At 37.3% G+C, this 24,903-nt stretch overlaps 1 protein-coding gene and 1 pseudogene across 2 annotated transcripts; one reads left to right on the forward strand and one right to left on the reverse strand.

The window, feature by feature from the left end:
* The first annotated feature begins 1,996 nt into the window (after window positions 1-1,996).
* Window positions 1,997-19,493, forward strand: CETN3 (centrin 3). 2 transcript variants are annotated; one of them, XM_006080240.4, is made up of 5 exons: window positions 1,997-2,155; window positions 4,149-4,284; window positions 6,073-6,187; window positions 13,892-14,083; window positions 19,085-19,493. In XM_006080240.4, the coding sequence occupies exons 1-5, from the start codon at window positions 2,139-2,141 to the stop codon at window positions 19,126-19,128; spliced, it is 504 nt and encodes a 167-aa protein (XP_006080302.1). In that variant the 5' UTR covers window positions 1,997-2,138; the 3' UTR covers window positions 19,129-19,493. The 2 variants fall into 2 exon arrangements, with proteins under 2 accessions (XP_006080302.1, XP_044803244.1); XM_044947309.2 differs by lacking the exon at window positions 1,997-2,155 and adding an exon at window positions 2,430-2,545.
* LOC102403343 lies at window positions 10,575-12,184 on the reverse strand (annotated as a pseudogene).
* Window positions 19,494-24,903: the final 5,410 nt, after the last annotated feature.

The raw sequence follows: 24,903 nt of genomic DNA on the forward strand, positions 1-24,903 counted from the left end.
TCAGGGTCTTTTCAAATGAGTCAGTTCTTTGCATCAGGTGGCCAAAATATTGGAGCTTCAGCTTCAGCATCAGTCCTTCCAATGAATATTCAGGACTGATCTCCTTTAGGATGGACTGGTTAGATTTCCTTGTTGTCCAAGGGACTCTCAAAAGTCTTCTCCAACACCACAGTTCAAAAGCACCAATTCTTCAGCTCTCAGCTTTCTTTATAGTCCAACTCTCACATCCATTCATGACTACTGGAAAAACGATAGCTTTGACTAGATGGAACTTTGTTGGCAAAGTAATGTCTCTCCTTCTTAATATGCTTTCTAGGTTGGTCATAACTTTCCTTCCAAGGAGTAAGCGTCTTTTAATTTCATGGCTGCAGTCACCATCTGCAGTAATTTTGGAGCCCCCCAAAATAAAGTTTGTCCCTGTTTCCATTGTTTCCCCATCTATTTGCCACAAAGTGATGGAACCAGATGCCATGATCATAGTTTTCTGAATGTTGAGCTTAAGCCAACTTTTTCACTCTCCTCTTTCACTTTCATCAAGAGTTTCTTTAGTTCTTCTTTACTTTCTGCCATGAGGGTGGTGTCATCTGTGTATCTGAGGTTATTGATATGTCTTTTGGCAGTCTTGATTCCAGCTTGTGTTTCATCCAGCCCAGCGTTTCTCATGATGTACTCTGCATATAAGTTAAATAAGTCAGGTGACAATATATAGCCTTGACCTACTCCTTTCCTGATTTGGTACCAGTCTGTTGTTTCATGTCCAGTTCTAACAGTTGCTTCTTGACCTGTATACAGATTTCTCAGGAGGCAGGTGAGGTGGTCTGGTATTTCCATCTCTTTCAGAATTTTCCACAGTTTGTTGTGATTAACACAGTCAAAGGCTTTGGCATAGTCAATAAAGCGGAAGTGAATGTTTTTACCATCTTTACTTACCCAAATTTAGCTCATCCTTCTAGGCTTAACATATATGCCATCTCCTTCAAGAAGTCTTTCTCATACCTTCTGTGTTCTCTCTCTTCTCTAAACGTGTACATGTATCTCTTTATATTTATGCCACAGTTTTATATATTAATACCTTCCCTCTTCCGTTACTGGACACCTACTCTCTGGCTATTTAATTCCTTTTTGAGACTTGCAGTTTAGCTCAGTACTTTGTGATTTTTCACAGCAAGATTCCATTCAATGCAACAAATATTTACTGAGCAGAGGCATCAGACATTGTTTTAGGCACTAGGAATAGTGTTAAATGAAGGATATAAGCCTTTTAAGATTAGTAGGAGAGATGAACAGGTAAAGATATTAAATGTCCAAGTGAGCTTTAAGAGACTTCGTTTGGTGGTGAAGATAACATCATGAGTATAAGCAGCTTACAGCACTCGAAAATAAAGGACAAAAACGAACAAACCCGTTCAAAGGAAGAATAGGGGAGCAAATGGCCCTTTAGGTACAGCTTCAACCGTAAATAGCCTAATAATCCAACCCAGTGATTATCAAAATACAATCCACAGTATCTGCTTCAGAATCATTTGAAGTTTGTATAAAAAAATGCAGATTCACACCTACTAGAAATTAGAATGAGTGATATTTAAATCTGCGTTTTGAATACACTCCCCAGGTACTCAAACCATCCAAAAATGTACAATACAGTAGAGTCAAGTTTCGCAGACACCGTTCGAAAGCCTCTCCCTCCTTCTAGCCGGAGGAGAGCCTGCGGCATATCTCATCCCTTCCCTTTCCGCCGGGTCTCCGGACACTGGGCCACACGCCACAGGCTTTCTGGTCAGAGGCATAGCTCAGCCACCTCCCACCTAAATGCAGCGAACACTCAGCTTCTCAAAGGATTGGCGGGGGTGGGCGGAAAGCAACAGGCCAATCTAAAGGGCAAGAGGCGTAGCAGGGGATGATCTATTTGATTGACGTGAAATATGCCCAATGAGAGCAGAGAACAAGTGACGCTTTCGCCTCAATGGGCAGGACGTTAGCGATTTCAACCAATCCAGCTCACGAGTGTCTTGCTTTGTGGGAGGTTTTTGAGACCGCTGAGGGTCGTTGGCGTCTGTCGAACGGCCTGTGGAAGTCTTGCTGCTTTGGGTAGGGGGTTAAAATCGTTCTCGAGAGGAACGTCTCAGTCCGAAGACAAAATGAGTTTAGCTCTGAGGTCGGTAATGAGGAGGCGGCAAATGCACTCCACACCTCGCAGCGGGCCCCAGGGCGGTTGTGTGTGGAAGGGAAGCAGCTGGGTGCCGAAGCGAGGAAGGGAATGCAGTTTGGGACGAGGGACGGGATCCTTGGTCAACGTTCCCGGGCCCAGACCCCTCCCCTTGGGGGCCCTGGTGAGCTCCGCACTTTAGCTGAGGCGGTCATTTCTGTCAGGGCACTGGCTTTAAACCGCCAAAAAGCCGGGCTGTGGTAGTCTTGAGGAGGCAGGGAAATATCGCGAGGTTTCAATGCGCGGTGTTTATGCGAGAAACCGGGAAACCAGGCCTTGGAGCATCCCTTGGTTCAGTGCCTTGTCCACGGTTCCCACCTCAGCCGACCTCCTGCTAACGTGCGTGCTCAGTCGTGTCAGACTCTGCGACCCTATGGGCTGTAGCCCGCCAGACTCGTCTGGGTGTGGGTTTCTCCAGGCAAGAGTACTGGAGAGGATTGCCCTGCCTTCCTCCAGGGGATCTTCCACACCTGCGTCTTCTGCATTGTAGGCATATTCTTTACCCACTGAGCCACCTGGGAAGCCCCCTACTAACATATTTACCCGTAAATTTTGGAAATAACGCAAAACCTCTCCTCTTTCTCCTGGGGCCCTGCAAAAGGGTATAATCAGAGGCTCCTTTTAGTGATTTTAGTTGGTAATCTCTTAGATTTCCTAAATTTTCTCATTTTACCTTTCATTCATTTCCTACCTCTAACCCACTGTGTTGCTCCCTCCCAACCACAGCTAGAAGTTTTACCGTAAAAGTGTTTATGTAGTTACGCTTCAGTAAAAAGGAAGCGAGTTCTGAAGAGGGATAATCGTGGTAACCTTGAATGAGGTCTACTGTCGGTGGGTTGTGAACTTTTGTCAGGTCAGAATCTTGGGAAGAGAATAACCCCCGGAGTTTCCAAGCTTGCGTGAATTCAGGTCTCCTGTGAAAAGAGCTTTATCATAACCTCATTTGGTCATTTCCTAGTCATCTCTTGCCTTTTTAGAGTAGATTTCAGAGAATAAAAGAAAAGTCAACTGGTTTTTACATTTTTAAAGTTTATAGAATTCTTGTTTCAAAACTTGTACAAGTGTTGTAAGCCCCATTTGAAAATTTGGAACGCTTATATTGGCACCTCTTAAGGAATACATTTCTAGTTTTTAAAGTAAATTACTTTTTTTACTTTAAGTTTTTTTCAGAGTTTGTGAGAAACTGTCTAAATGTATATGCTGAGATTTACAAGACAATTGACTCTTCACCTTATGTATAAATAAAATACCACAAATATTAAGTACTTTTTTGGTGTTTGATATTCATGGTATGCTTACGTTCATTATTTTGGCTGATTTGTTAATATCAATGGGAGAAATTACAAAAAAGTGCCAAACAGTTTAAAATGTGTAGTCTAAAAATACTAAACAGTCAAAACAGTGCCAAAATAGCTTGTAAATTAATTGATGAATTAGACTTTTTTTGCAATACTTTTGATAATTCTAAGCACTATAAAAGTAAACCTAATATATAGAGATCAACAATTGTGAATTGAATTCTTTTTTTTAAACAGTCTGTATTGTAGAATGATGAGAATAAGTATGGGTGTTATGTTTTTTGTTGGGGTTTCTGACAGAACTTTCTTTTTCACACTTCTTGTTTCTTCCACAGTAATATTAGTGGGAATAAATACAAAGCTAGGAAGAAGGAAAAGCTAGGTCCTCATTTCTTTTAATAACCTTTTAAAACTGTAAAACTTCAGTTTTAGGGAGGTATAAATTTAAAGCAGCTTAGTGGAATGAGCAGGGCTTTGACTCATGTTAGGAAATTTCTTTATGTTTTTACAAAATACTTTTTAGAAATTTAAAACATTATTCATTGGCTAATTTTTTGGTTGCATTTTTGGAATTTTATCATTTAGAAGCATACGACAATAGGATTAAGGTGGACTAAACAGACTTTCTTCTTATCATTTCATAGAAATGACCTTGTAGTAGACAAAACAAAGAGGAAAAAAAGAAGAGAACTCTCTGAAGAACAGAAACAAGAAATTAAAGATGCTTTTGAACTATTTGACACAGACAAAGATGAAGCAATAGATTATCATGAATTAAAGGTAATACACTTAAAATATATCTTTTCCGTTAAAATGTTTTGCATTTTTGTCTGCTGATTAAAAATGCATTTCTAAATATTTTAATTGAACTGGTTTTGGAAATGTAAACCATTTTAAACATTTACTGTTAAGTGCTATAATATAGTTGAGTAGTACTTGTATCTTTTTAGAAACTCTTTCACATGGTAAAATGAATAATATTTTAAATGTAAAAATATATTCCTGTAGAGGGGCTTATTTTTCATTCACATAGTTAAAATATTTGAAACTGTAGGATTTAAACAGTTCTAACCATATTCCTCTTCCCATTGTGTGTTTTTTTCCTTTTTTTGTGATTCATTCATTTCTCAGATTGAGGCAGTATTATTTGTCTTTTAATTTAAACATGTTAGTAACAGTCTCAACCTATTTTCTCTTATTCAAATGATATAAGTGGTGTCTGATGTTGATGCAGTGCTAATGGGGAAAAATATCAGTTTTAAGTTTTAGAATATTTTATAAAGAATCAAGGGGAAATTGGTGTTTAAGATAGTTTGGATCTTAAACTCAGCACAATGAGAGAGGTAGTATCCTTGTGGCTCTTTAGCTTACTTTTCCCTCTGTTTTAGTTACCTAGCTTTGATCAGTTCTTCCTTTATAAAGGGCTTCCCTTGTGGCTCAGCTGGTAAAGAATCTGCCTGCAATGCTGGAGATCTGGGTTTGATCCCTGTGTTGGAAATATCCCCCTGGAGAAGGAAAGGCTACTCACTCCAGTATTCTGGCCATGGACTGTATAGTCCATGGGATCGAAAAGAGTCGGACATGACTGAGCGACTTTGACTTGACTTCACTTCACTTCCGTTATAATGTCTCTTCTATTTGTGGCCATTCTTATTATCTTGGTTTGTGATTTTTTGTATCTGGAACTTCCTACATGGTTTCTCCATTTCCTGTACACTATCATTAGATTCATCTTTCTAAAATTCTTTCATCATGTTATTCATTGCTCATAAATGCTTAGTGGCTCCTCATTGTACACTAGATTGAGTTCAGATTTTTTTCATTTGCATTGAATGCCTTCCACACTTTTACTACCACATACTTTTCTCATTTGCTAACTGCTTTTTTTCCACCTGCTCTTTCCCCATTCAGGTAAGGTAAAGTGCTCTGTTCACTGTGTTCAAGCCTGTTGTGTATTTGTTTGTGTGTTTTAGTACTAGTCATTCTTTTCTAAATGCCCTTCTACTCCACTTCATCCAACTTGTATCTCTCCAATAAGACTTCTTTAAATAATAACATCTCTTCTTCTTTGTTACTATTAACTAGATCTTTTCTTTCTCTAAGCTTGGGATCGTGACTACTTACTTGATAGCAGTAAGTAGTTGATAACTTACTTGATAACTAATCTTGTTGAGTAATTCTTATTTTAATTTTTTAATCTCTTCTGTTGTATAACTTTTAATATTTATGCTATGCCTTTTTTTTAAAAATTTGGTTGTTAATCCTTTGAGAAAAAAATAACTTGTTAAAATTATCTGTGCAGTAAAGTCAATACATTGTACAATATATTCTATAAACACTCATTGATTAGTTTGTCATATTAAAAAAGGGATACATAAAAATGAAAAGAAATGCCATTTAATTTTATTAATGAAGAAAAACTGTCACTGTTATTTTAGAGACAAAACATGTGAAAGAATATGCTTTACTGATATATTGTCATCTTTTAAGTTTTAAGAACTGAAGAATTGGAATTCACTTATTTTGTAAAAATTTTTTATAATTTGCTTTTCTCTTTTAATCCAAAAGGTGGCAATGAGAGCCTTGGGGTTTGATGTAAAAAAAGCTGATGTACTGAAGATTCTTAAAGATTATGACAGAGAAGCCACTGGGAAAATAACTTTTGAGGATTTCAATGAAGTTGGTATGTATTTTTACAGTTTTGTAAACACTGTTTTACAAAAGTCTTTGTAATCAACAGTTGTTAGGAAATTATCTGGATACTTTCAGTTTTTTAAAATTCTCTGGGTTATGGAATTTTGTCATTGAACATTGCTATATAATGTACATCTTATTTTTGGTGTTTTTTTTTGGGTGCTCTTTCTTTTTTGCTAATTTTCAAAGAAAAGATTTGTAGCTTCACTGTAAATGAGATTTATCATTTTGTCTTTTGCTTTGTTCTGAAGATTTTAACCAAGCAACGGGAAGATGTCTTTCTACGTAATGGGTACCTATATTATGTGATAAAACTAAGAGTGGTTGAGAAATTATTTTCTTAGAGGAAAAGATAAGATTTGGTGTATTTTTGTTTAGAAAATATTTCCCAAGACTATCTGAATATGTGATTTTCATTGGCACGGTGGGAGAAGAAGAAATTGGTAGCAGTATCTACCAATCTACCATATCTAAAGCTATGGTATCTTTAGCCATGTATGAAGTACATGCCTTCAGGTTGACAAAGCATATGAGCGGGGCTGCTCTCATATGCGGGGGTCACTGTAGATGACCTTGAGCTCAATGAATAAAGTCATCTCTTTAAAGTTACTGGTGGGGAGAAGATTGTAGTAAGGGTGGCAGTTGCCAGACTGGGAGCAGAAGAAAACATTTTAGAACGACCAGCTGGGTCATAATCTAAGCATATTATTATTATTTTTAATGTCTATTCAAATCCTTTGTTCATTTAAAAAAATATTTAATTTATTTATTTGGTTGTGTTGGATCTTAGTTGTGGCATATTGGATTTTTCACTGTAGCACATAGACACTCTTATTGTGTCACTTGGGCTGAGTAGTTGCAGTGTGTGGGCTTTATGCTCTGCAGCCTATGGGATCTTAGTTCCTGGATTGAACGCATGTCCCCAGCGTTGCAAGGAAGAATCTTAACCATGGGACCACCAGGGAAATCCTTCTAATATCCTAATATTTAGTTAGTAATAATATCCTAATAATCCTAAATAATAATATCCTAAATAATATCCTAAATAATAATAGTATCCTAATCCTAAATATTTAGTTTTTGATATTCTAAGAATCTAGGAAAATTCAGCTACACACAGACATAGACAAAGAAACCTTTAAGTATTCAACAAGAAGTAATATGAGAAAGAAAAGGAATAGCAATTAGTACATGTGGAAAAAAATAGATTCGTATCGTTAGTAATTTTTTTCAAATCTGAAAATTTGAACCCAAAGTGAGGAAGAGGGAAATTAAAGGAAAAAATCTAGAAGACAAAAAAAGCACCACAGAGAAGATCTCCAATTAATAGATGATTATTTGGAAAGGAGCCTGTCCCTTTGGAGAGCATCTTCTTTTTTTTCTCTAATTTGTAGAATTTACTTGAGAAGAGGAATAGTGCCATTTCATTTTCCCAGTATTGAAGCTTTCGGGGTTTATGATTTTAGCAAAAGTTTCAACTGCTGCTACCGCTAAGTCACGTCAGAGGTGTCCGACTCTGTGCGACCCCGTAGACGGCAGCCCACCGGTCTACGTCCGTCCCTGGGATTCTCCAGGCAAGAACACTGGAGTGGGTTGCCATTTCCTTCTCCAATGCATGAAAGTGAAAAGTGAAAGGGAAGTCGCTCAGTCATGTCCAACTCTTAGTGACCCCATGGACTGCAGCCTACCCGGCTCCTTCGTCCATGGGATTTCCAGGCAAGAGTACTGGAGTGGGGTGCCATTGCCTTCTCCGAAAGTTTCAACTAGATTGTTTATAGAAACAAGGTCCAGGATACAATAGGAATGATACTAGGAAAGAGCTATACTTCAAGTAAATTTGGTCCAGTGTAGTGGTTTAGCATGGACATTTTGGAATCAGATTGCCTGGGTTTAGATCCTGGTTTTGCCACCTGCTAGCTGTGTAAGTTGGTCATTTTACTTCTCTCTGCCTCATTTTCAGCTATAAAATGGGAATGGTTGTACTATCTCATAGGGTTCTTAGGAATAAATAAGTTAAAAATATGTGAAGTGTTTAACAAAAGAGCCTTAGTATATAGTAAGTTCAATTGAAAGTGAAAATTGGTAAATTGTGTCTGACTCTTTGAGACCCCATGGACTATCGAGTCCATGGAATTCTCCAGGCCAGGAGAGAACTAAGGAGGAGGTAGCCTTTTCCTTCTCTAGGGGATCTTCCCAACCCAGGGATCAAGCCCAGGTCTCCCGCACTGCATGCAGATTCTTTACCAGCTGAGCCAATTAAGTGTTTGTTATTACTTAAAAAATTAGTCTTTGTTTTAATGGTTTGAAAATGTCATATATGTGTATTGTTGAAGCATAAAAAGTATTCTACTCCATGTATTTATATTTTTCTCATTACCTTTTCCTGTGTATGTTGATGCTCAGTTGCGTCTTACTCTTTGTGACCCCATGTACTGTAGCCCGCTAGACTCCTCTGTCCAAGGGCTTCTCTTGGCAAGAATAGTGGAGTGGGGTGCCGTTTCCTCCTTCAGGGGATCTTCCCAACCCAGGGATTAAACTGGCGTCTCTTGCATCTCCTGCATTGGCAGGCAAATTCTTTACCACTAGCACCACGTGGTTGTAGGTTATTTTAAGCACTATATGAGTGAGAGTGAAGTCGCTCAGTCGTGTCCGACTCTGCGACCCCATGGACTGTAGCCCACCAGGCTCCTCCATCCATGGGATTCTCCAGGCAAGAATACTGGAATGGGTTGCCATTTCCTTCTCCAGGGGATCTTCCTGACCCAGGGATCGAACCCAGGTCTCCCAGATTGCAGGCAGACGCTTTAACCTCTGAGCCATCAGGGACGCCCTAAGCACTATATAATTGCCTCTAATAATTTTATAAAACACATTATTTCATCTTAAGTGGATACAGTTTTAAAATTTTGATTTTATTAGCAGCTGAAGCCAGAGTCCTATGCCATCTCTACCTTTCCTGATCCTCCATCTCTTCTGTGTTTCTAATAGAGCAGAAATACTGGGTTCCTTCTAGAATAAATGTTCATGAATAAACTTCACCCTGACTTTCAAAGATCAACCTTTTCACAGGCTCAGCACATACTTTAGCTATCCTCAGGCCACTTATTAAGAATATCAACTGTCAGATAAAATTTTATTACTGTTTGGGAATAGTTAAGAACCATGTTTTCTCTTCATTTTTTGATTATTTTAAAATAATGACTGACCACAGATGAATATATGTTTTATGTGCTGTGCTGTGCTTAGTTGCTCAGTCGTATCTGACTCTTTTTGACACCATGGAGTATAACCCGCAAGGCTCCTCTGTCTATGGGGATTCTCCAGGCAACCCACATGCCCTCCTTCAGGGGATCTTCCCACCCCAGGGATCGAACCCACTTTGGGACAAATTACTCTGAATCAGAATAGACCCAGGAATTGAATCCTGCAACGATTCCTGGGTTGAGAAGATCCGCTGGAGAAGGGATAAGCTACCCACTCCAATATTCTTGGGCTTCCCTTGTGGCTCAGCTGGTAAAGCATCCGCCTGCAATGTGGGAGACCTGGGTTCCATCCCTGGGCTGGAAAGATCCCCTGGAGAAGGGAAAGGCTACCCACTCCAGTCTTCTGGCCTGGAGAATTCCATGGTCTGTATAGCCCATGGGTCTAAAAGAGTCGGATGCGACTTTCACTTCACTACATCGTATTTACAACTATTTACATAGCATTTACAATGTATTAGATATTGTAAGTAGTCCAGAAATGATTTAAAGTATACAGGGGTATGTGCATAGGTTATATGCAAATACTATTCATTCCAGATGTTGAAATCTGAGGAAAGTCCTGGAACCAGTCTCCCATGGATACCATAGAAACGGAGGGACAACTGTAATAGATTTTCTGTGCTGAGGGTGGTGAGAGTGAAAAGAAAAGGGATGTAGTTAAGAGTAAAAAAGTTAGTAACCTCAGTAGTCTAGGATATGACTGCTTGGGTTTAAAGTTTTAATGTGATGTTTTCTAATTTGCTGTATTAAGTGATTTTTTAAAACATATTCAGTGTTTTTATTTAATTTTTTTAGCAGACGATTTATATACCTCTCCAGCCCTTCCTTTAAGTTAGTCTTGACAATTTTCCATAATAAACTACTTAAAGAGAAACTTTGGTCAAGAATGGAATGAAGTCACAAAACAAAAAAACCCATGAAACAAAACTCAATCTCTGCTGCTTTTAAAAAGCCAACACTTTCACCAGTTATACTCAGAAAAAAACACAGAACAAGGTTTGCGCCGTGTGTGTCTTCAGTGTTTCCTGGCAGTGGCTCTCCTCCGATGCGAATGGTGGAGCTGCCCCACGCATCCTGTCTGCCCTCATGCTGGGTCTGGAAGTCTGCTCATCTTCATATTATCCGAAGGGTCCGGCTGGAAGATTCTAAGGTCTTAAAATCCCAAATGGTCATGCCTCTGTCAGTGCCATTAGTGCAAAATTTGCAACAATCTTGGTTGTCCACCTCAGAAATAGAGACTTGAGTGATGCTGTTCTGGTGCAGTGTCTCCAGGGCTGTGTTTCGGTCCTCGATAACGGCCTGCTTGTCCATATTGCGTTGGATGCTCTGTTTGGGGATGTCCAGCTTGGCGACGAAGGTCAAGCAGCTGTGATTGTTCTAGTTAAAGAGCATGGGGCAGCAGTCATGGCCAGCAGCCACAATGCTGTTCTCTGAGACAAACGACACACTCAGGAGGGGCAGGAACTCCACCTTTAGGGTTGAGACCTGCATGCTTTTGAGGCGTTGGCAGTGGACACAGTGCTGTCGTGGCTGACCCAAGCCAGGTGGCTGCCGCTGGCCGAGAAGCTGACCCCGTGTGCCCTGCCTCCATACTCTGACATCAGCTGACTGAAAAGCATTTTGCCACCCCAGGGCGTACTGGCTGGCTTCTCATCCACTTCTTTAATGTAGGTAGAAAGCACTCTTCATTGAAGTCACAGGATCCCACTGCCAGCAAAATGTTGTTGGGATGCCGGTCCAAGCTGAGGACCGTGGAGCGGGTGGGCTTTTTAATGTGCTTGCTCACACACCAGTCATTTTCAGACTCGAAGTACCAAACAAAGATGAGTCATGCCCTGCTGCCCATGGCGAATCTGTTCTCACTTGATGAAAGTGGCTGCATGGTTAATTCTCAGGATCACCAGGGTTAGCTTCCAGACACCATCTTTCTGACTCTAGATGTGGGTATTGCGGTGGGCCCCGCAAGTAATGGTACGGTCACCCTTGGGAGCCCAGTCAGGACCTGTGATGTGTCCATTGTGCTCCTTGAGTTCCTGAACTTTCACCCACTGGCCCCCGTCCTTCTTATAGATGTGGACTTTGCCGTGTTCTAGGCATGAAAGGTGATTGGCTATAGTAAAAACTGATGCAGGGGTATTGTTCTTAGTGTTTTTGAAGCATAGAAAGCTGGGATCGGGGACATCTGGACGGGCTTGGAGTATTGAATTCGTGGACTCTGGTCAGTGCATGCTCATAGACTCTGGTGGGCATGAGTAGAGGACCCTTAAGTGATTTTTACAATGTATAAGATCTAACTATTTTGAGTGAGTACATTTCTGATAGTATAATTAAGTCATTTGAAAATAGAGTTACATGGACAGAAATTTGTGAAATAGATTCAACCCACCTTTACTGCCTTTCTGTTGATTTATTTTCATTGAAAAAAATATATGTTATAATTCTACTTTGTAGAGCAAGAATAGAGGGGAGTCATCATGAAGTTAAAATGTGTTAGCTGTCCAGAATGATGGGTATTTATACTTCCAAAGAAAAGTTGCATTCTAAGGCAAAGTATTGATAAAAGATTCTATAGACACACAAGTCTGAAGTAACTAACACAATTAAAGCACCATTGGGATAGGAATTTATACATCTTGGAACCCCATCTGTTCCCCAAATCACCCTGTTGCTTCTTTAAGTACATTAATATTTTCAGCAAGCTGCTTTTTTGGTTCACCTGTCATGTAAATTATTTAATTGGTGAAGAAAATTTCTTAACACTTTTTTTTTTCCCTTGTCCTGCTTTTTTGTTGGGACTAAATTCAAAATAAGTTGAGTATGAGCCATAAAGTTAAGTGTGGTATTTTATTTTGGTGTTATGGCTGTATATATGCCAACTCCTTTTTAACTGAATATTTATGAGCTTTGATGATTTGCATACTTATAGTAATATACTTCAATTAGTTACTTGGAAGACTTTTGTATAAAATTAATGGATAAAAGAAAATTATTGTAGAGGAAAAAAAAAGAAAATTATTGAATATATGTGTAGATGATTTAACATTAGCTTGAATAGGTGCTTATTCTAAAGCTCATTCAACCAGATATGATGCAGACAGCAGCATAGCAACAGTTTGTGGGGGACTTGAATTGTATTTTTCTTTTGGGTGCATTAAATATTCCAGTGTTTTCCATCTATAATCTTTGCAAATTTTTAATGATTATGTAAACCTCACAGGATGGAGTTATTTTTAATGGCACAGTGAAAATCATAAATGCCTCTTGTTGTAGTGGTAGATTAACATGTAGAATTACTTCAAAGATTTTTACTTTGATATTTTCAGAATTTTATCTAGTAACTTAAAAAGTTTTATACCACAGATTTAAAAAGTTTTGTTATTGTGGCTATTGATTAAAAACTGTGGTTTTATGAAAATATTAAGCTCACTCTTATTATATATTGTTAAATTTAATATATTAAATAATTGTTACTATTGAGGCCTGAAATTGCTCACATTTAATTTTAATTTAGCTGTCTGATAGTTACTATCTTGCTGAACAGAATGGATTTGACTTTAGAGAGATCTCCTTTCCAGACTTTTTTATTCTTACTACAATCAGATTCTATCCTTTTAGGAACTTCTTTTGAGAAACCAAGGGGTTCTTCTAAGTTATGAAGATACGAGCAGAATTTTCAAATACTGTCTGAAATTGTGTCTTTATCAATGGTGACAGTTAATTTTGTAAATTTGTTAGGGAAATTTGTTTTTAAGTTGTGTTAAATTTGGAGAACAATCAGTATTACTATTAAGTTTAGCCAGCAAACAATTTTTAGTTGGTTTTGATTGTTTTGTTGGTATGTCATCTCTACAACTAGATTATGAACTCCCAGACTTGTGTGCTTGATATCAGTGGAACCTAGTACAGTTCTTAATAGTAGACGTTAAATAAATATGGTATAAATATAGTTTTCAAAAATTTGCTTCTGTGTAATATAATTATGCTTACTCTTAAAATAGAATATTGTTGTTTAGTCACAAGTTGTGTTTGACTCTTTTGCGACCCCATGGACTGTAATGCACCAGGCTCCTTTGTCTACAAGATTTCCCAGGCAAGAATACTGGAGTGGGTTGCCATTTCCTTCACTGGGGATCTTCCTGGCCCAGGCTTCGAACCCATGTCTTCTGCTTGTCAGGCAGATCCTTTACCATTGAGCCACGTGGGAAGCCATATAATAGGATAAATTGTAGATAATGTGAAGGTTAAATTCTAAAATATGGATTTGGCTTTTCTGATTTTAGGTTTTATCGCAGGGATTTTGTACTTTGGTTTGGCGTTTTTATTGCCAAACTACTTTCACAGTTTTAATTCTCATCTAATAATTAGTTGATTTTACAAATGAATGCCTTTGTGACTGTGAAGGTTTACTTTTCATCTCTTTTTAACTATAGTGACAGACTGGATATTGGAAAGAGATCCACATGAAGAAATACTGAAGGCATTTAAACTATTTGATGATGATGATTCTGGTAAAATAAGCTTGAGGAATTTGCGACGTGTTGCCAGAGAATTGGGTGAAAACATGAGTGATGAAGAACTTCGGGCTATGATAGAAGAATTTGATAAAGATGGTGATGGAGAAAGTAAGTTTTGAGTAAAACATATATTCCAAATATTCCTACTTGTACACATAAGTAATTTTTTTTAAACCAAATGATTTTCAAGACCCTTTGCAAACTGTCCCTTTATTTAGTGTAAATGTTGCTCATTCTGTAATGGGCTTTTTGCATAAGTATCACACATACTTGGCTTGAAATGAAGCAGACCTTTAAAACTAACTGTACAGGTTATAATATGAGGTTCCACACTTGAAGAAAGTATTTTTCTTTGAGGGTGAAATATCTCCAAAATTTCAGCCACTCAGTAAATTTCATCCTTTAATGCTTTCTTTCTCAACCTTTATGCATGTCTAAGTTTGAGTCTTCCCTTCAAATATTTTGAAGTTTTATTTCTTTATTTACTGCTGCTGTCCTAATTCAGGCCCTAATTTCTTTGTTGGAATTTTATAATATCATAGCTTCGTTCATTATTTCCTTGAATGCCTGCTGGTACACAGTTCTGTGTGCTGACCAGTGCTGCCCAATAAGAGGCTGATGTTGTCCCTGCTCTCACTGACTTAGAGTCTCTTGTAGCCTCCTAATTGCCTCCTCTATGCCTCTAAGCCTCTGTTTTCATCCTAATATCATTCTTTTCCTAAAATGCAAGTTTGGTGATGTCATTTTCATATTCAGACACTTATGATTCTTTAGTACCTGTATGAGATCTGTCCTACAACAGCTATCTCGTTTTATTTCCCACTGTATTCTTCCTCTTTTTACTCTAACCCTCACCACTTATATAGTATACATACTTTGACAGAATATATTCCATCCTGTCCTTTTATGCTGTGCCTTTCATCATGCTGTTCTTTAATCTAATTGCCAGGTTCTGTCTGCGAAAATGTTAGTCGTTATCTCAGGTTCATCTTAAACTCCCCAAAGCCTCCCTCATTGATCTCTATTTGTAAATGATGAGATTTCCATTGAGGGCCCATTTAGCGAAACAATCTTTTTTGACCTTTTATACATTGCCTTCTGTTAGTTATATACATATGTGTCTTTCCAATTATATTGTGAGCCACTAAAGAGCAGTATGGAATCATACAGTGCAAAAAGCCTGAGGCTTTGGAATCATACAGGCCTGGATTTGAATTGAATCTCTACCACTTACTTAGTAGCTCTGTAATTTTGTGCAGGTTGTTACATTTCTGAGTCTCAGTTTTCCTATTTACAAAAATCAACTTTAATACCTTTCAAGGTGGTTATGATTATGAAATGGAGATAATTGAACATGCCTAGCATTAAGTGTAAACTTGTTTTCCTTTTTTTTTTCTTTTTCATGTTTATATTCTCCTGCATTTTCTTGAACGTGATGAGTACTGTGATGTTTATAGACTTAAGTAGTGAGCAGGAGTGTGTGTTACAGTAGATATATGTTGCTATAGTACCAACTATTCATTTTTACATGAATATATATATTTATATGTATATACATATATTTATATATCCTTGGAAATACTGGGATGCTTCAATAAGGAGGTAAGATAGTAGCAACTGGTTATCAATACAGATTTGTAGATTGTCTGTTAGAATTGTGCATTATTATGCTTTCCCATTATATTTATGTGACTATTACTGAGCATTATACAACTTTTCTGGGGCTTTCCGGTTAGCTCAGCAGTAAAGAATCTGCCTGCAATGCAGGAGGCTTGGGTTTGATCCTTGGGTCAGGAAGATCCTCTGGAGGAGGGGATGGCAACCCACTTCAGTATTCTTGCCTGGAGAATCCCATGGTCAGAGTAGCCTGGTGGGTTACAGCCTATAGGGTCGCAAAGAGTTGGACACTACTGAAGTGACTTAGCATACATGCATACAACGTTTCTATTTTTAGTACTAGCTCTTTGAAGAGAATCAACATAATTAATTATATTTTAAAACAGAGATGATTGAAACTTGAGAAAATTTAAATGACTTCTTAAGCTCTAACTCTAATATTTGGATTTATAATCCACTGCCTTCATAGTTAAAAAATGTTTGTGTCTTCCCTAGCTGTTGATTATTACTCTGAGTTAGCTTTAAATGCGGAGAAGGCAATGGCACCCCACTCCAGTACTCTTGCCTGGAAAATCCCATGGATGGAGGAGCCTGGTAGGCTGCAGTCCATGGGGTCTCTAAGAGTCGGACACGACTGAGCGACTTCACTTTCCCTTTTCACTTTCATGCATTGGAGAAGGAAATGGCAACCCACTCCAGTGTTCTTGCCGGGAGAATCCCAGGAACAGGGGAGCCTGGTGGGCTGCCGTCTATGGAGTCGCACAGAGTTGGACACGACTGAAGCGACTTAGCAGCAGCAGCAGCAGCAGCTTTAAATGAGTTCCTTTATGTAACGTACTCTCTTCAGTGGTAGAGGAATCTTGGTATGTCTATTTCATACTCCTGCTACTTATGTGTCAAAAGATCAGAGGTATAAACAGTTTGTTTTACCTGTACTAGGTACAGGATTGCTTCTCTAAATAAAGCTGTGTTAGTGATATAGAAAGACTCCTTCCCAAGATATATAAACTAAAACACAATAAATCTTTTTGAAAAACAGTAGCAACATTAAAAAACTCCAAGTGGACCATCTTCTAAATAATTATGAATGTTAACATTTGAAGTGAAGTGAAGTTGGTCAGTCATGTCTGACTCTTTGCGACCTCATAGACTGTAGCCCGCCAGGCTCCTCTGTCAGTGGGATTTTTCCAGGCAAGAATACTGGAGTGGGTTGCCATTTTCTTCTCCAGGGGATCTTCCCAACCCAGGGATCAAACCTGGGTCTCCTACATTGCAGGCAGACTCTTTACCATCTGAGCCATCAGGAAATCCCTTTAACATTTATTTAGTACTTAATATATTTTATATTCTGTGCTTATAATGTTACCTTGTGAATTGTGTCACTTAATTTTCATAATAGCTTTTGTGAAGTTAAATACATTGTTTTACCTATTTATGCTTAGGATAGATGAATATATAGATGGGAAAACTAAAGCTCTGAGAGTTTAATAACCTGTTCAAGGTTATCACAACACAGCAGAGTGAGATTTAAACTCAAATCTCCATAATGATTAAGAATATGCTTTTAACCATAATACTGTATTGCCTCTTATGCTATAAAGTAAAATATTAGTTTTCTATGTTTATAGAGTTTTTTAAGTTACATATTATTATAGGAAGCAATGTGTTAGTAAAGTATTCAACTGGCACTTCAGATGTTAAAATTTGTTATTTCCCCTCTGAAGCCAGATAGTCTCTAAGGTAATTAATCTACTTAATTTCCCTGAAATTTTTTAATTTTAATAAAATGTAATAAGATTTACCCTATAAAATGACTGATGAAAATTTTGTTTGAAAAGGTAGTGTACAAAAAAAGAAGTGGCATATTTGTTTGATTCAATATATATTTTATTAAATGCTTATTTTAAGGTAGGCATTATGTTAGAATTATTAAATAAAGGAACTTGATATAAGATAGGATTGATAGAGAAGGTTATAAAACCAAATGTATGAAGGCATCATCGATCCTCCTAATTGTCTGGAAGTCTTACTGATAACAAAGTGAAGTGAAATGAAGTTGCTCAGTGTGTGAAGTGAAGTGAAGTTGCTCAGTTGTGTCAGATTCTTTGTGACCCCATGGACTGTAGCCTGCCAGGTTCCTCTGTCCATGGAATTCAACAGGCAAGAATACTAGAGTGGGTTGCCATGTCCTTTTCCAGGGGATCTTCCCAACTCAGGTTTGTCCTGCAGACAGATTCTTTACTGTCTGAGCCAGCTTTTAAGTTTACTTTTTTGGACTTAAACATTTTGTTTTTAGATATGGAATTATGGAATAGTTGAAAATACTTTTGAAATGCTCCAGTGTTTTGTTTTAGAACTCCATGATGCATGATTTGAAATTTGAGTATTGAGATTTTACAAATTGAGAGAAAAAGTTTGAGGTTAAGTTTTCTTTCTTAAAGTAAGAAAACATTAAGTACTTAAAGTAAGAAAACATAAGTACTTTTCAGATTTTGAATGTTTTAATTATGGCTCTGTTATGCTGTTAAAATGATGTTAGTCAAATCATTCTAAGGCCACTTTCCTTGTGTTGTTTTCCTTAAAAATATACTGTTGTTTGCTGTTTTGGTCTAGATGCCTGATTCTAGATTTTTCTAAATCAGGGGTTCTTAAAAGAAGGTGCATATCGATGAAATTGTTCCAAGTTTTAATATATTTTGATTATGTTTTATAACCAGAGAGGGAAAGGGGTCATAGCTGTCATAAGATACTGAAGCCTATTCCTTTAACTGCAGAGGTGAAAAATCAATACTGCAGTTTATAAAATCATTGAAAGTATTTTGAGTTTTGTATTATAGGTTTTGTATTCTGTTCCACTGTCTGTCATACTGTGTTGTAGATGTTTAATATTGAATGCATGAATTGGTTGTTCTTTCTCAGGTTCTGAGCAACTCATTCTTCTTAATTCCTTATAGCTTTTTTTTGCACTGTTTTTTCTTTAACTATGTTTCAGTTTTGTTTTCTTTTAAACAGAGGCTTTTATGTCTGTAAAAGTTCCAAAAACAAGTTGACATTTTTTCTATTTTCATCCTTCATAATTCTAATTTACATGTATGATATATTTAAGCTTATTTATTCAGAAAGTGTTTGTTAAATGAACTAGTGAAATAAAGATTATCAAGGGAGCTTAACCATCTAAGAAATTTAAAATAACAAGCTTTTAAAACTATTTTATTGTGTGTATAAATATTATGATTATGGATTTTTTGTAACTTGGATACTTTAGTTAATATCATAGAATATTTATGTTTATTATATTTTATATATTTTTTTATTCATGACATTCAATTTAATGTATTCAATTTGCTACAAAGAAGTAAAAGCAAAATACTATGTCTTGGTTTATTAAGAATTTTGTATAATATAAAATTTAAAAATACTTAGTGTAAAATAGTAAAAGTATTCTCTGAAAAAAATTTGTATTTCTGACTTACATTTTCTTTCTTATCACAGTAAATCAAGAGGAATTCATTGCTATTATGACTGGTGACATTTAAAGAATTACAAGGATAAACACTAAGAATGTTGCAGTTGTCATCTTATATTCTATTTTTGTGCCTGGAGCTGTGTTAAAAAAAAAAAAAAAAGATCTTAGTTTGTTTCCAAAAGGACCAAAAATAAGCATCTTATGTATTCATATTTTACTACTGTTAAGTTTCTTTATATGAATAGTATTGTTAGTACTCTAATAGTTTAGCTTTGTATTTTATAGTATAGCTTTTATATATAAAGTTAAAACATTGAATCATGTGGTACACATTTTTTGAAGGTTTTTTATTTAGTGTTCGTTGTCACTTTTGTTTTGGTGCACATGTTTTTCAGACTTTCTTTAATAAAATGTTTATTTTTTAGTGTATTAAAATTTGGTACATTTTGTTTTATTTTGATTCCAAATGTCTGTTAACTCTCAAGAGTATCTTTCTTAAATCTTTTCTCTTTACACTATTGGTTTCAGAAACAAAAATTGACATACAGATTTTAATATGATAGTACATTTTTCATTACAAGTTTGACATTTGATGTTTCAGTACAAAATGATGACTCAATATAGGCATAATTCCTTTTTCATGAGTCTTTGAGTTTGGAGGGAAAAAGTATTGTGCATATAGATTCATTTATCCTCATGTATTATGTTCCATAATACTTTTGGTGTCAATGTAAGTTATGACAGTTAAATCTGGATATTTCCATCTTAAACTAATTGAATACAGTTTGAATCATCTAACTTCTTGACAAAGTGAAAGATGTAAATTTTGGAATTTTGATCTCTTAAGATAATTATCACTCAATTAAACGTCACAGTGGTGAAAATAGGAAACTGTGAGTCACAGAAATCATGTAAGGCTCTGTTTTACTGCATAAAGGAGCATTCAGTGATTCGCCAGGAAGCAGTGGTGGCAGATTTTCCAGGTATTGGTGGGCTCTTCCTCCTTATAGAAGGGTATGTTGGGGGAAGACACCTGGTAATGGGAGATGGGTCATAGACAAATGGGACTTATACCCATCCTTCACTAATAATCCTGTTCCTGGTGGTAGGAAGAAAGTTTGGTTCAGTAGTGTTTAGGTTCTTGTTTTAAATCTAAAGGAAAGTAATAATTTGAGGCACTCTAAATGTGAGCCTCTTAGAATACTACAGAAAGAATTATCCACTAGGAACTTAGCAAAAAAAATCAGTAAAGAATAATGTAATAGTGGTGATATTTCAGGTAATTATCTAGAAAGTAAGTTAATTGTTCACCATATTAAAATTTAATTTTGAATTTGAAATCAATTGTTCATAGTAGTATAGTGTAGGGATCACAAAGAGCCGGACATGACTGAGTGTCCAGTATCTAGGGCAACAAATAGACTGTGAAATTAAAAAAATTGTATCATAGTGATGAATATGCCTTCCTTGTCTCAATCACAAATATGTTGATTTCCAGGAAGTTGAAGAATAAAGAAAATGCAGAGTAGAGCACAAACATAGTGAGGCTTGCTAGTCTTCTACCACTGTATTGGAATAGATAACCCAAGGTACTTTTTGTCATGTACAGAGATTCTTCTTTAGTCTTAATATAAATACTTTCTCCTTGGGATGCCAGCATTTTCTTTTGAAACTGTGGCTTGAGGGGAAGAGTGCTCACCTCAGTTCTTTGTTTGTGAAAGCTTTCTCTTACAGTTCGGAGAAGGCAATGGCATCCCACTCCAGTACTCTTGCCTGGGAAATCCCGTGGACGGAGGAGCCTGGTAGGCTGCAGTCCTTGGTGTCGCTAAGAGTCGGGGACGACTGAGAGACTTCATTTTCACTTTTCACTTTCATGCATTGGAGAAGGAAATGGCAACCCACTCCAGTATTCTTGCCTGGAGAATCCCAGGGACAAAGGGTAAAGTTTTTTCCAGTGTCAATAACTGTAGAGTCCAAAGGCTTATAAAATTAACTAGTAGAGGGGGCAATAAGAAGACAGGAGTGAATTTGCTTTACAAAAGGAAGTGGAGGTGAGTATTAGTCATTTATTATTATAGTTATATTGATTATGCAATGACATTTCATGATGTAAGAAAATAACTTTCTTGTTAAGCTGGTGCGTTTGCTGCTCTGGTGTCCTGGTAAGCTTTGATAGTTTGCAATTTTTCAGGTAAGATCTTTTTTTTTATATGTAAGCCAACAAAGCCTACTTTCTTTCTTTTTTTTTTTTTTTCAAAGCCTACTTTCTTAAGAAGTTATGTGCCTCTCAACAGTTCCTAGATTAGGGTCTGGTGGTAGGTAGTTGCGATGGGGAGGAAATCAGAAATATATTTATTATGCACTTAATATGTGATGCATAATGCTTATTTAATAGTTTATTGCAGGAAATTCATATAGCACTTCTAATGGAACACTTTAAAATTTAGTTGATGTGCCAGTGTTAATGGCCTTGCATTAGCAAACAGTATGATGAGTGGACTATCCAGTTGGGTTGCTCATTTCCTCAACTCCCTAAGCCATCTTTCTGACGCTAATCGCTGAATGTAAATCCTCTTGGGAATTGCTAGTGACGTGTTTTACCCTGAAGATGATTTTTAATGTTCTGAAGACCAACGTGAAGATGGCAAAATAGTTTTAAAAAATCATTTAAAATATATAATTAAATTTAACTTATGTAGGTATTATAGAAAGATAATATAGAAAGTAACAGCAAAAATTCTTTTTTTGTGTTAAAATTGCCAGTTCCATTCCCATTCCTCTCAATAGTATCAGTATCAGTTAGACTTCAGACATCAAGAAGAGCACAGCTGGATATTTTAATAGAGTGTAATATAGAGAGTGGACTCCCCTGGTGGCTCAGTACCACTGAGAATTGGCCTGCAATGCAGGAGACGCAGGTTTGATCCCTGGGTCGTGAAAGATCCCCTGCAGAAGGAAATGGCAACCCACAGCAGTATTCTTGCCTGGCAAATCCCATGGACAGAATAGCGTGGCGGGCTGCAGTCCTAGGGTCACGAAAGAGTCCCGCCATGACTTAGCGACTAAACAACAGCAAATATCGGGTAAGTTAAATTGGTGCTAGAGAACCGAAAAAAATCAGAAAAGGAACACTGAGATAGCTGAGGGTAAAGGTGGTGGTTCCTGGAAACTAGAAGTTTGGAGGAGAGGTCTTGCAGAGCAGGGACTCAGAGCTGCCTGAGGAGGAGGGCACTGGTAGGGGATTGATGAGGCTGGTTTGGGAAATCTCCAGAAAAAGCTGGCGAGAGGAACCAGGTGATGCTCCTGAAATGAAGACCTGTTGCCTTGGAGATGTTGACAGGAACTCCAGGCAAACAGGAAATGTTAAGAGCCTTTCCTCCTCCTGTCTTCCTTTATTCTTCTAGTTCTCTTTTTGCATGCATGTGTGCCAAGTCACTTCAGTTGTTATCTGACTCTTTGCGACCCCCTGGACTGTAGCCCTCCAGGGCCTCTATCCATGGGGATTCTCCAGGCAAGAATCCTGGAGTGGATTGCCATGCCCTCCTGCAGGAATTGTCCTGACCCAGGGATTGAACCCCCATCTCTTACATATCTTGCATTGGCAGTAGGATTCTTTACTACTAGTGCCATCTGGGAAGCCCCAGTTCAGTTTTTAGTGGAGCTTAAAAAAATTCAGCTGGCAAAGGGAAAATGTCGTTTACACAGACCTAACCTCCAGTATTATACATTTGAGTATAGAATATGACTTGGAGGTGTGTGGGGAAAAAGTTTAGTAACAAACACAATTGACCATATATTTTATGATCTGAACCAGGTGACTTGAGACTGAAGGGGCTTAGGGGAGATTATTATTTATATTGGGACAACAGGTGTAACTCAGAACTAGTCTAGGCAAACTAGGACATACTGTCACCTTTTATCTGGGACTAGTATCCATTGTTATTTTGGAGAAGATTCTTTCATCCTGTTTCGTTTGCACTTACATGAGATTATAGAAATAGTTTTTTTTTTTTCCCACATGAATATTCTATCCATTCTGCAGCTAAGTTTTATAAAGGAAATGTCTTTAAAAATTTAGTAACTTGGACTTCCCTGTGGTCCAGTGGTTAAGACCGTGCTGCCAATACTGGGCATGGGTTTGATGCCTACTCGGGGAGCTAAAATCCCACATGCCTTGAGGTGTAGCCAAAAGATTAAAAAGAAAAGAAACAGTAAAAATTAGTAAATTAAGTGCTATTGTGTTCTAGGCACACAGAGGTATTTATATACATTATGTATTTTAATCTTAATAACTTGGGATAGATACTGTTGAGTGGCTTTTGTTTTACATACACAAAACTCAAAGTTTAGAGGGCTTAAGTAACTTGTTCAAGGTAATGCTTTAGTTTTAGTTGCTAAGTTGTGTCTGACTCTTTGCAACCCCAAAGAGGCTCCTGCCAGGCTCCTCTGTCTGTGGGATTTTCCAGGCAAGAATACTGGAGTAGCTTGCCATTTCCTTCTCCAGAGGATCTCCCTGACCCAGGGATCGAACCCCGGTCTCCTGCATTGCAGGCAGATTCTTTACCAATTGAGATACCAGGGAAGCCCTTCAAGGTAATAGGAGTTGGAATTTGCTCCTAAGCTTTCTGACTCCAGAGTCTGCTCATAGCCACTAGATTATCCGCCTACAATGATGTTTATAAACTATCTCAAGGTACAAATGATCAAACTTTTAAACCCTTCTCCAGGGGATCTATCATGGATGACCTCCTTAATTGTAACAGCTGGTTAATGATTTGTGTTTCATTAGAGAAGCTATCTTTCCTTAGAGAACATGTATTTTGCTTGTGTTGAAAATTGAGGCATTTAAAGTCCTTGCCAACCTGGTAAACTTAACCATACTTTAAGCAAGATCAACATTTTTTCATTTCCTATTAAGGTAAACATGTTCAATTAAATCTGAAATAGCCGGCCAAAACTAAACTTTCCAGGAGACTTTCTCTATGTCAGTCCTGCTGAGAGATAATTATTGCTAATCTAACTCCTAAGAGATGATGTGATGTTTTTCAGCATTAGCAATAAAAACAAAATAACTCCCTCAAAGGGGGAAAAAGAAAAAAAAAAAAAGGGAAGATTTAGATTGTAAGGATGTTTTTTATGAGAGAAAACTTTGTTCAAATCTAATTGGCTAGTTTCACTGCTTAGCAAAGATTAAAAGAAATAAAATAGGAAAGATTTTTAAAAACTAGAAAACATATGTTGTAAATACCTTTTTTGGTTTGGGGAAGAATTAAATCAGATTATACTTGTGAAGATGTTTTGTGAATTGCAAGTTTTATTAAAATATAAATTGCTATAGAACTAGACAGGTACTACAGTTAGAATTGCTGATCTGTGGGGCCAAGTGACTTGTAGTTCTATAGTCTGGTCCTAGAACATCTGGGATCTCCAAGTCCCCTAAGGGACTCTCAGGTATACCCAGACCCATGTAGCTAGAAGATTGGTAGGGGGAAAATTTTAAACCTGCATTTGTTTCTTTGACATGTTTATAAGCAGATGAGTAAGCCCAGTGTTGAGTCCATTTGAAGGAAGTATGTTCTTAGGGAACTTGGTATATAAAAGTAGAGAATTATATAAATAATATACTGTTAATGTTTGGTCAAAACAGTAATAATGTTAAATGTTTCCATTTGGTTGAAATAAGCTTAAAATTGTAACAATTTATATTTCTACTCTTGGAGAAGGAAATGGCAATCCACTCCAGTGTTCTTGCCTGGAGAATCCCAGGGACAGGGGAGCCTGGTGGGCTTCCGTCTATGAGGTCGCACAGAGTCAGACATGACTGAAATGACTTAGCAGCAGCAGC

Source organism: Bubalus bubalis, chromosome 9 (genome assembly GCF_019923935.1).
Source record: "Bubalus bubalis isolate 160015118507 breed Murrah chromosome 9, NDDB_SH_1, whole genome shotgun sequence".
NCBI classification, from domain to species: Eukaryota; Metazoa; Chordata; class Mammalia; order Artiodactyla; family Bovidae; genus Bubalus; species Bubalus bubalis.